This window comes from Phaenicophaeus curvirostris, chromosome 16 (genome assembly GCF_032191515.1).
Source record: "Phaenicophaeus curvirostris isolate KB17595 chromosome 16, BPBGC_Pcur_1.0, whole genome shotgun sequence".
Lineage (NCBI taxonomy): Eukaryota > Metazoa > Chordata > Aves > Cuculiformes > Cuculidae > Phaenicophaeus > Phaenicophaeus curvirostris.
The window spans coordinates 16,620,188-16,632,459 of record NC_091407.1 but is presented as its reverse complement, the minus strand read 5'-3'; the positions used below and the strand labels follow the sequence as shown (position 1 = coordinate 16,632,459).

At 46.6% G+C, this 12,272-nt stretch overlaps 2 protein-coding genes across 2 annotated transcripts in view; one reads left to right on the top strand and one right to left on the bottom strand.

Moving 5' to 3' along the window:
* The window catches only part of IFT140 (intraflagellar transport 140), an 83,957-nt gene that overhangs the window by 17,496 nt on the left and 54,189 nt on the right, over positions 1 to 12,272 (bottom strand). The gene's annotated exons all lie outside the window — the stretch shown is intronic.
* The window catches only part of TMEM204 (transmembrane protein 204), a 32,302-nt gene continuing 24,251 nt past the window's right edge, over positions 4,222 to 12,272 (top strand). Inside the window, exon 1 of the mRNA XM_069870265.1 lies at positions 4,222 to 5,329. Within this exon, the coding sequence (XP_069726366.1) occupies positions 5,050 to 5,329 (280 nt within the window). The 5' untranslated portion in view covers positions 4,222 to 5,049. The remainder of the gene's footprint in view (positions 5,330 to 12,272) is intronic.

Below are 12,272 nucleotides of genomic sequence, written 5' to 3'. Positions count from 1 at the left end.
TTTCTTTTTCCAGTCTGGGCGCCACTTCATTGAACGGGATCCTAAGCATTCTGCCTTTAAAAAGAAATGTGTAACGTAAGGCGAAATAAGCTGTAATATCTATAATACTAATATCATAAAATCATAGAATCACCTACTAGCAGTAGGTGAAACGAATGATAAAAAGCCTTTTGTCTATTAAAAAATAATAGAAAAAATTTATCACGCCCTGCATAAACAGCTCTAAACAGAATTTACTAGGTAGTAAATCGATAAATCCAGCACGGAAGCAATGTTACCTGAAATAATCTAAATTACTGAGATTTTGAAAGTGAAATTACTTTTAGATAACTGATTTCTCACCAGGAAAGATCCATGAAAAGCTGCTGCACAAACTGTATGGAATGATTCAACTCATCACTGAGTAGAATCGCTCCCCAGCATGGAATGATCACTTAGCAAACAGCTCCTGCCAGACCAGAACACCCACCAGAAGCGTTGCTGTGAGACAAGCAGTCGTGCCGTGCTTGCTGAGCTGCTGCAGCCCCAGTGATCCCTCCTGCCACCCTGCCCCTGGGCTGCTCTCTGCCCTCCCTGCTCCGTAAGCCACCGTCGAGGTTCTACCAGCACACTTCGGCTGTGATATGGCAGAATCCAGCACCACAGAGACCCCCTGGGCTCAGAACTTGGCAGCTTGTTGGGAGGTGACCACCTCAGTGCAGCTGGAGAGATGAAGCATCTGCTCTCAGGCCACCTTTGCCAGTGGTCCCGGCGCTGCCACCTCTGGTTTGCGGAGCTGAGCCACTCAACCATCCGCAGCCACCCCCAGCAGCAGCTCCCTACGTGGCCACCCATGCGTCCCCAGCCACGACAAGAGGCAGTTTGGGAGAAAGAAAGAGATTTTTCTTTTCCTTTGGGAAAGCTGCCTTAAACACAAACTCCTTGACTCACATGGATGTGCACGTATAGCATGAAGAATTCCTCAAGTAATCGGATATCTCAAACCACAAATGAATGCCACGATGGTTAGATCACTTGGTCCCTTTGATGCTCAAAGACTAGTACGACCTAGGAAGATGATGTATTTATAAAGATGATGGAATTCAAAAAAGGTTGGATATCCTCACATAAATAATTCACATGGAAAGGGAAGAGATGTTCAAGGCCTTGGGCAGCCTGATCTAGTGGGATGTCCCTGCCCATGGCAGGGAGGCTGGAACTGGACAATCTTTAAGGTCCCTTCTGACCCAAACTATTCTATGATTCAGGTTTAATGATCAGACTGGTTATTTTAGCCTTTGTAAAATAGAATCGGTCTATTTTTTACATGTAACATGCAGAAAAAGTTTGTGCCCATCTGAAAATACACACTCAGGCTTCTACAAGCCACACAACCCAAAGACAGGTGAGGCAGAGGCAGGCGCACAAGTGGGTAGAAGAGATTTTCCCTCAAAGTAAGCCTCTCCTGGCATTACCACTATATGAACATGATCTCTTTCACTGCTGAATCACATGAATAATCCATGGGTTAGAAAACATGAAAATATAGTCGTTGTTAGGAAGTGTCTTTGAAGAAAGGCAGGCAGTGGTGTTGTTGATAGAGAAACGTCTAAAGCCAGAGATGTACAGAAACATGACCAGTCACTGGAATAAAAGAACTCAGAGACGTTGTGCTGCTGGCAGAGAGTGGAGACACTCAGAGTACCTAAATCTTAATCCATTTAAGGATCAAAAATGAACCAAGAGCACAGAAAAGGGCTGAATTCCTAGCCAGATTTGTACATTCGATTCCAGTAGCCGGAACCCAGCTACAGGGGCAGCTGAACTACACTGAAATATTTTCCAATCCTCTCAGTAACAAATTCTGGACAACAAAACACTGACCTTCCGAACATTTCCAACCAGTTTGTCTACAAGTACCGGCCCAGCACAGATTTGGTGACTAAGGGCACTGTAACATCATAGAAATATAGAATCATAGAATCACTAGGTTGGAAAGGACCCACTGGATCATCGAGTCCAACCATCCCTATCAGTCCCTAAACCATGTCCCTCAGCATGTCATCCACCCATCCCTTAAACACCTCCAAGGAAGGTGACTCAACCACCTCCATGGGGAGCCTGACCCTTTCCGTAAAATATTTTTTTCCTAATGTTCAGCCTAAACCTCCCCTGGCGGAGCCTGAGGCCATTCCCTCTCATCCTGTCCCTGTCCCTTGGGAGAAGAGCCCAGCTCCCTCCTCTCCACAAACTCCTTTCAGGTAGTTGGAGAGAGCAATGAGGTCTCGCCTCAGACTCCTCTTCTCCAGGCTAAACAACCCCAGCTCTCTCAGCCGCTCCTCATAAGACTTGTTCTCCAGCCCCTTCACCAGCTTCATTGCTCTTCTCTGGACTCGCTCCAGAGCCTCAACATCCTTCTTGTGCTGAGGGGCCCAGAACTGAACACAGGATTCGAGGAGCGGTCTCACCAGTGCCGAGTACAGGAGGAGAATAACCTCCCTGGACCTGCTGGTCACGCCGTTTCTGATCCAAGCCAAGATGCCATTGGCCTTCTTGGCCACCTGAGCCACTGCTGGCTCATGTTCAGGTGCTGTTAACCAACACCCCCAGGTCCTTCTCCTCCAGGCAGCTTTCCAGACAGACTTCTCCTAGTCTGTAGCACTGCACAGGGTTGTTGTGCCCCAAGTGCAGGACCCGGCATTTGGCCTTGTTAAACCTCATGCCATTGGTCTCAGCCCAGCGGTCCAGTCTGTTCAGATCCCTTTGGAGCCTCCCTACCCTCCACTTCCACCCAGATTGAACTTGGCTGGTAGGACAGAACTGCTATAAAATGAAATCAGTTTCTCATGTAATTAGATTAATGACGCTGATGTGACCTCCCATGCCAACATCTCTGGAGTGGCTGGCACGGTGCAGCAGTGGTGATGTGGGTGCTCTGCCACAACTGCTCCCCGCTCCCTCTCCAAGCTGCTGATGAGCAGCACACCTGCATTTCCCAACGTGCTATTTAATCCTACACCTTGTGCAGTATCTTTTCAGCCTGAAGAATTCTGACAGGCTCAGATCAAGGACAGGCATAACCACAGGCAATAACCCCCCCAGGGGCAGGAGCCACCAACAGCAGGTCCTGCTGGGGCAGCAGCCACCAACAGCAGGTCCTGCTGGGGCAGCTGATGGAAACATGAAATAGCTGCCAGCCGTTTGGAGAGCTGGTCTCTGCAAGACCCCTCTGGAAACATCCATGTTCAGGGACAATTTGAAATGTCCTCAGCAACTCTTTTTTAATCATAGAATCATAGAATGGTTTGGGATGGAAAGGACCTCAAAGTCCATTCATTTGTTCCAACCCCCTGCCATGGGCAGGGACACCTCCCACTGGATCAGGGGTTCCAAGCCCCATCCAATCTGGCCTTGAACCCCTCCAAGGATGGGGCAGCCACCACTGCTCTGGGCAACCCGGGCCTGGGCCTCCCCACCCTCACAGCAAAACATTTCTTCCCAAGATCTCATCTCCATCTCCCCTCTTTAATCTGCTTACTAGAGCTGCTTTCCTTGCTGGTTTTGCAGCACTGGTGCTGTGGTTCTGGCTTGCTGTGTGGCAGCTGATTCTGTCCTGGACTGTGACCAGAGGCATTTATTATACTAAGCAACGCGCAGAGGGTTTTCCATCCTCTGGGCACTGAAGGGAGGTGCCAGTGCCAGCCTCCTCACGGGGACTGCAACCACCACCAGCACGTGGGGCCACAGGGCTCAGGGCTGTGCCAGCCTTGCACAGTCATAGTACAGCAATTTTCAACTTCATTCACATCCGAACACTCGTATCTGCCTTTCCAGACACCCCCAGATTTGTTTATCAGGGTGAGAATCTCATTTCTTATTTACCTGCCATGCTCCCTTCTAGGGCTGCAGAGAGAAGTGGAACATCAGTGGACAACCCCACACCCCATTTTCATCATGCTATTAACAGCTAACCCCAAAATTGTTTTCCTTTCAGTAAAAAGTATTTCCAAGTCCCTCTCCTCAATCCATTTCTGCAGATCTGATGCTCAGAGGGCTGAGGCTGGGAATTTCTTTTTTCCCTTTGGAAGAGGAGCTCTGCTTCGCTCCTCGGGCTGCTCTGCGATGCGCTGCCTGGTCCTCACAGCCCTACCCTACGCTGGTGGGAGGAGGGAGGCGGGGAGGGGGGCTCTCCGAGGGGAGGAGGCACAACTTTAGAAGTCTCCATAGTCTTTTCCTTTCAGGAAACACATCCTGTTAATGTTTGACTGCAGTGGCAGAGTCTCTGTTTGTTGCAGTCGACTACGCCCTGAAGCTCACCAAAAACAGCCACAAAAACAGCCGTTTCCTCTTCGTGGAGAGGTGGGGGGGCCTTTTCCTCACGGCAGTGGCTGTTCTCCTATCCCTGCACTCGCACTCGCTCTGCGCTCTCTGGTCCCCGCACTCGCTCAATCTTCAGAGAGGGAGACATCAAACCAAATTCCTCAAGATCCGCCAAATTTGCAGAGCTCCTCTGGGATGACAGCATTCACCTCCCGTGCACCTTGGCTTTGAGAGAATGATATTTGTCACAGTTTGCAGGATATTCTGAAGTTTGCACCTGAAAAAAGGGCTTTTGGAGTGGCATTGGTTGACTTGGAGGACCCAGCAAACGTAGCACGCTGCTGGCGAGCATCCCTGCCTCTGCTTCAGCAGCAGCTCACGCTCTCCTGCCTTGAGACTGGATTCTTTCTGGATTCACCTCATCTCACAAGGAATGGACCTCCCTGTAATTCAGTTCATCCCAGGACTGGCATTCCTTATCAAAGTGCAAGAAGGTGGATAAGCCGAAGCTGGGAAGGACCTAAAAAAGCTTCTTTGTGTTCTTATTTTATGGAATTCTCCTACCTACCTCACAAAATTCTTATTTCCTCGATCAGAAACACCTCTGGAGTTGACTTTGAGAATGAACGGTGATGTCCTCTAGCCATTCGTAACATCCTAGCGAAGCCGCCTCTGTTTCAAGTCCAAGTTCAATGTGCTGCAGCTGACTTGTGACTTCTGCAGAGACCGGCAGCAAGCTGACAGTCAGATATGACTGTCCAGAAACTGGTAGCCACAGCTGTGTTGGTAGCCCTGCTCTCGCTTATTCTTAACAACGCAGCTGCCTTTACTCCCAACTGGGTGTACCAGACGCTGGAGGACGGCCGTAAGCGCAGCGTGGGGCTCTGGAAGATGTGCTGGCTGGCAGAAAAGAACAGAGGAGGTGCGAGCACGAGTGCCAGGCACGGGCAAGGGGAGGAGCGCGAGTGTGAAGCCCTGGGCTGGGGTTCAGAGTCAGCTGGGTTCCAGGAGTCACGCAGTACTGTCAAACGTAAGTTCAATCCTTGTCTTCTCTGCTTATTCTAGGTTGCAATTAACATGGTGTACCTGGCCCCCAGGAGATTTGTAGCCCAGCAGAACATCCTGAAATCATCTTTAACTGTCTGATTCTAAACATCTCTTAACATCCAAATAAATATATTAGGAAAAATAAGAATAATTATACCCACTAGTGATGAACTAAACTCCTCCTCCTCCTCCCACCCCAAGAGCAGTAATCCAGGTTGTGCTGTCTAGTTTATACAGCGTATAGGACAACGTGCTTTGAGAAAAGAATCTGTGTAGTGCAAGCATAAAGCTTTGAGCCATTGGCTGCTCACCTTTTCCTCTTAGGCTCCTTCTATAACCATCTCCCTTCCTGCTCAAGACACAAAACCCCAACTACACTTGCTCTGAATATCGTAAAATTGAAAAAAAACAAGCCCAAAGTGTTCAGCAGCCACGCTAAGTGATTGCTCCCTTCCGTCTGCTTTTGTTGGCAGTGCCAGGAGCAGAAAAATCAGAAATAGTTCTGGTAAAAATGTGTAAAATTACAATAGGCCTTAAAGTATGTGGCTATTCCTGGTAAAAAAGCAGACTGAGTATCTCCTTGGGGAATGCAAAAATCATCAAGCACAGTGTGTTTGTCATTTTGCAAATCACAGTCTCATGGGCTCTGAAGGATGCACAAAGCTTAAACTGAGCAAGGTAAAATGCTGGGATAAGAAGGAACCTGTAAGCCAACAAGGGTACTGAGAGGTTTGCTCCTCGGAAACCTCTGCTCCCAGCAGCCGGCTCCTCGGCTGGAAACCAGGCGGCTCGTTCAGCCAAATCCAGGCTTTAGCTGTAAGGAACCGAATTTAACAGAACAAATGTCTATAAAGTTTGTGCCTTGACAGACACCAGGATGTCCCAGAGACTTTCACAGCTCCTAAACAGCCCTGGCACCTTGGAGGAACGGCAACATTAGGAACTCGAGGGATATCAGAGAGGGAGGTTGTGGTTTGAAATGTGGAGAAAGCAAAATGCTCCGCTCTGCTCCTCCCCAAAGTCTTTCATATCCCTCTGGAGATGAAAACAAAGAAGTATGAGAGGAATTTCTTTCCAAAAAATGCTTTAACGTGGGCCCGTTTCACATCTTGCTTTCCAACAAAGCTGTGCAGGAACAAGTTGTGTGCATTTCATTATATTAAACCTGCATAAATCACTTACAGAAGCCTTCCAATCAGTTACAAAGCTCTAACCCGAACTTTCAATCCCTTTTTAAATGAAATATTTGTAATACCAAATTATTATAAAAATGACCACTACAAAAGTTCTTTGGTGTGGCAACTTCATCACTGGAATCACCAATTAATATTTATAAGCCATGTTCTAACTTGAAAACCATGCATGCCATTCATTAACTTTCAAAGTAGATCTATGTTCAAGAGCTCCCGCCTGTGGAACTGGGTTCCAGCAGCACTTTAAACCCACAAACAGGTATTTCTTGCTGGGCATGGGTCAGAAGATGGGTGGTGCTCTAAGGACCAGCCCAGATGTCTCAGTTCCATGGCAAAATCATACAGGCAGCAATTTCTGACATCAAGCAGAAGCAAAATGTGACCGAAAAATCTAAAATTTCAAATTAATAACTAGAGCATGCCCTAGTCCCTATAAGAATTCACTAACACTCATAAAAATTCTACTTTAAGGAGGACTCAGAAGGCAAATTTGTGTAAGAATAAAGCACTCATCCTCTATGTAATCTGGGAGCAAACAGTGAAAGGCCAGTTCTGAATCCTTACAAAGCATTTCAATGAAAATCTCCATCTGGAGCTGTGCCCTGACAAAGTAAGGAGGAAACAAAGACACAAATGGCACCTATTTTTAAGACAAATATGTTTCCAGTCAGTGTGAGCCTGGTTCTGCACCCCTGGTTTTGTCATTGTAAAGGATTTCTCTAATAAGAAATCCCATGTTATTTTAGCAACACCTAGGGCCATCCTCATCTGTCAATTATTGATAATTCACAAACATATAAAAACACAGACATAAAAAAATAGTTTTCTGAACAAAAACATTTCTTCCTCGCTGAGAAAAGTTAACATGCAGTATTCTGGATGTCACAGAATCATAGAATGGTTTGGGTTGGAAAGGACCTTAAAACCCATTGAGTTCCACCCCCTGCAATGGGCAGGGGCACCTCCCACTGGATCAGGGGCTCCAAGCCCCATCCAACCTGGCCTTGAGCCACCACTGCTCTGGGAAACCTGGGCCAGGGCCTCCTAATGTCTAGTCTAAATCTGCCCCTCTCCAGTTTATCCCCATTGCCCCTCGTCCTGTCACCACAAGCCTTTGTGAACAATCCCTCCCCAGCTTTCTTGTAGCCACTTCAGGTACTAGAAGCTGCTCTAAGGTCTCCTCAGAGCCTTCTCTTCTCCAGGCTGAACAACCCCAATTCTCAGCCTGTCCTTGTACGGCAGATGCTCCAGCCCTCGCATCATCCTTGTAGCCTCCTCTGGACCTGTTCCAACAGCTCCATCTCCTTCTTCTGTTGAGGATTCCAGAATGTTTTTTGTAGAAGAAACAGTTCCTTCAATAGCCCCAACCTCGCTCCTACAAAACCATTTATTTCCACCTACACACATTTTGAGGGGAAGTTATCTGACAGCAGTTCAACAGACAAACTGTAAAACCTTTGGGAATTTGCTTTTCCATGCGCTGATGAGGATGTACACAGCAGCCCCCTCCATGCACTGCTCTAAGCAGGTTCGCTCACAGGCAGGGAGAAGCACATCCTTAAAGTGTTTTGGTTTTTTACTGACTTTCACTGCCTGCTCTTTCTCTCACTGAAATTACTGGAAAAACTTCTTTTCAAGGGACACAAGAAAGCTAGGCTGAGTTTTTCTCCACACATCATGTACACAGCTCAAACAAAACGATTTGCAAGAAACATTGTGGCAGCAGCTCATTGTGTCAAGACTTGCATGTGCTTAAACTAAAATAAACTACAGCAAATCGGAACAAATAATAGTTGAAGTTTTGCATATTTTGAGTAAAAGTCATAGTAAATGACCTGTCAAAAGCTCATGCAGGGAATGAACAGGCAAAGCCATTGGGATAGAGCTTGTCTGCCAAAAGTCTCTCCAAAAATGCGAAGTCCAATTCCATACCAAACACGTCTCTCATCCAGTTCCTCGACAAGAGGACATCTGTCTGAATTATTTCACCATAACACAAACCTCTAGAAGTGTTTTGCTTTCAAATTCTATGATGTAAATGTTGCATCAAGGATCTGAAAGTGAGGGTGGTATAACTGCTGAGGGATGTGAAGAACACTGGGATATCACAGATGCTGCAGCAAAGAGAGGCTGAGAGAAAAAAAAATATTAGAAACAGGGCAAAAAAGCAACCCAGGGACAGGTGTAAATGATATTAAAAATACTATATGGAAGCAAAGTGTCTTAATGTGAACTATTTCAACAAGACACAACACAAGAAACATGGTCCTAGGAGAAAGCACCTCAGCTCTGTGGGAGGTGTCCCTGCCCATGGCAGGGGGGTTGAAACTCAATGATCTTTAAGATCCTTTCCAACCCAAACTATTCAATGAATCTATGATTCTCTGTTCTTCAGGCTGAAGCCTCACAGCTCTGGGAAAGGGGAGATCTCCAGCTCATCCACCTCTATTTATCCGCATCTTTCTTTCTCTCCTTCTCCCTGTGCATTCCTGCACCTTTCTTTAAACCGTCTGCAATGCTAAAAGTTTCTGCAAGCCAGTTGAAATGCCTAAGAGCAAGAAAAGTATCAGGTTTGGAGTGGAAAGTTTGAGAGGGGGAAAAGGGATGGGGTTTTGCACGTTAGGGGTTAGTTCTATCGCTGACTGAACAGTGGTATCAGGAGTCCAAGTCTGCGGAGGGGCTGTTTGCAAAGGCCTGGAGTGATAGGACGAGGGGCAATGGCTTCAAACTGGAGAGGGGCAGAGTTAGACTAGACATAAGGAGGGATTTCTTCACGATGAGAGTAGTGAGGCTCTGGAACAGGTTGCCCAGGGAAGCTGTGGCTGCCCCATCCCTGGAGGTATTCAAGGCCAGGCTGGATGGGGCTTTGATCACCCTGATCCAGTGGGAGGTGTCCCTGCCCACAGCAGGGAGTGGAACTGGATGGACTTTGAGGTCCCTTCCAACCCAAACTATTCTATGATTCTACGAAGTCCTGCTTCTAGCATAAGCTGAGTGATGGAAGTGTGATGGCAAGTGAGATAGCTCCCTTCTAGGGGCAACAAACCCTCAGATCTGAAATATTTGCTTATGCTGAGAATCAGAGCCCAGCTGTGAGGAAAACAATCAAAGTTTTCCCAACATGGACAATGCACAAGACAATGCAAATGTAAAGGTTTCACCAAGAACTCAGATGACATCCCCTCTTCAAAACTCTTTAAGGATACCTAGCCAAGTAGCCTCTCTTTCTCCTGGCATCTGAGTGAGGGCAAAGACGTTTCCCAAAGTTTATGGGGATGTAGTTTCAAGGCTGCTGCAAAGTTTCAGAACATGATGCTCTTGTCCATATCTCTTAACCCTTCAGGAAAAAAGGCCTTATGTAGCAGACACATACATTTGGTAAGATCTCATCTAGGACTGCATGTCTGGAGTACCCAAACCTCAGCCCTGTGCTCACTGAACACATGAGCCAGAGCAGCACTGAGCAATGCCGCAGCACTCAAGGACACGCAGGCTGCCTCAAGCAGCAAGAACACGGCACTACACCACCAGTGGTGCCCTCTCAGAGCAAAGCAAACCTACTCAAAGCCCCCGTTACTTAGGTCCTGGCCCAGCACCAGGCCAGGACTGTACTGTAAGAAACACACCAGGTTACTTGGAATCAGCTTAGATATTTTTAACTACGCTGCGGGGTACAAAGATGCCCCCAAGCCCCGCTGTGCTACCAGGCTATCTCTGGGTGGACAGATGGAGCTGATTTATTCATTAGCCGAGGTCACAGGCTGTCCCTTTTTGTCTAAAGAACATGACGAACAATGTGGAAATGCAGGAACAGGGAGGGGTTTAAAAAGATATAAAGACTCGCTGGGTTCTTCAGGGCTCCAGAAGACATAATGCAAATTCCACCAGTGGGAAGCGTGCATCAATGACATGCCCAGAGCCAGATAGCTCACATTAATTGTCATTCTAACAAGGCAGCGTAGGCAGTGCCAGGGAGAGGCACAGAACCACGCGCGACTAGGTGACCACCACAGGGACCCCATATAAACAGCTGTCCAGCCCAGATGTGTGATTTATGCAAACACACGCATGCTGTGAAACATGATGGCTCAGGCAGGACACTGCTCGGTGTGGGAACCAGCGCTGCCCTGTGCTTCATTGGGTCATTGGGCACTGGCAGAGGCTGCCCAGGGAGGGGGTTGAGTCACGTTCCCTGGAGGTGTTTAAGGAACGGGTGGATGAGGTGCTGAGGGACATGGTTTAGCGTTTGATAGGAATGGCTGGACTCAATGATCCAATGGGTCTTTTCCAACCTGGTGATTCTATGATTCTATGATTCAGAGGCAGCAGTTTGCTCGAGTGCTCACGCCCACTGTATTCACACCAATTTCCAATTCAAAAAAGTCCCAAATCGGGGTTGGAACTGAATGATCTTTAAGGTCCCTCCTGACCCAAACCACTCTATGATTCTATCTACGTTGTTGCTGTAGCTGGAGACAGAGGCAGTGCAGCCAGCCTGCAACATCTGCAAGGTGAGCAGTGTTTAAATAGGTGAAATTACTTATTTAACAGAAGAAGCCAATACGCAGCTTTTCTGGAGGTGAATTGTGAGAGGTCTGGCTATTCAAATTAGCATTAATGCCCCATTTAATGTGGGGTTTACTCTGCTGTGTACTGAGTTGGGAAAAGCTCCAAACTTTCCAGGATTCAGGATAGGAAAACGAGCTGAGGATATGTTTCATTACAGGGCCTGCACATACATTGCACAGAAATATTATCAGAGAAATCAGTGTTTGATTATTCTCATTATCGAGACTTTGAATTCAATTAAAGCATTAAGAGTGAAAATAGTTACGGAGCTCTGGAAAATTTCAGATTCAATGCATTTATTACAGACCCAACATAAAATTCCCTTCTGATGTTTATAAGCAGGGCAATCATAACATGTAGACAACAAACATCTCAACAGGAACTACAGAACAGCCTTGTCTCTTAAAACTGATCACCCTACAGAAGTGGTCTCAGTGCTGAGTGGTCTCCATATTTTAACCATAAGCAGTTGTTTCTGTTGAAAATAGTTGATGTAGCTGTGTCTTCACTCCAAAAGGAACTACCCAACCTGCTAAAGAACCCATCAACAAACTGCACTCCTCTTACCAAACAAGATCTTTAAGCCTTTTGAACTAAATATCCAAATAAAGATGAGCTCAATCATAAAGTTCTAAAATACCTAAAAAGCTGTAAGATTTCTCCAGTTTGTCACACCAAAACATTCTGTTAATCGTGCCAAAACAGATTGGGTTCTCCCTCCCCACTGTTTTTCTTTTTATTCCTATTTTTAAGTGTAAAAGCATAAATCGCACACTTCAGAAAGATACCCAGGAGTTGAAACCAAGCAAAAGAAGTTATTGTTCTCATTTTTAAGACAACCATCCAGCCCCAGAACACACTGAGAACTCCTTGCGACTGAGAGCAACACGGCTGCTGATGGAGATTTGAGTGGAAAGGGTACAAACTGATGCTGAAACCACTCAATTCAGGTCTGTTTCACTTTTAAGAAGTTAGTGTAAGTTCAGGCACCAGAATGCACCTTTACCAAGATACAGCACTTCATGCAATCTCCCCCGGCCTCAGCCACAGGCATGCGATGGTGAACTTGGATACTGGCAGCATTTGGTTTAGCTTGTTTCACAAATACCTTTAAAGTCTTTTAATATATTCCCTAATTCATACTCGAAAAAAACAGCTCAAGAG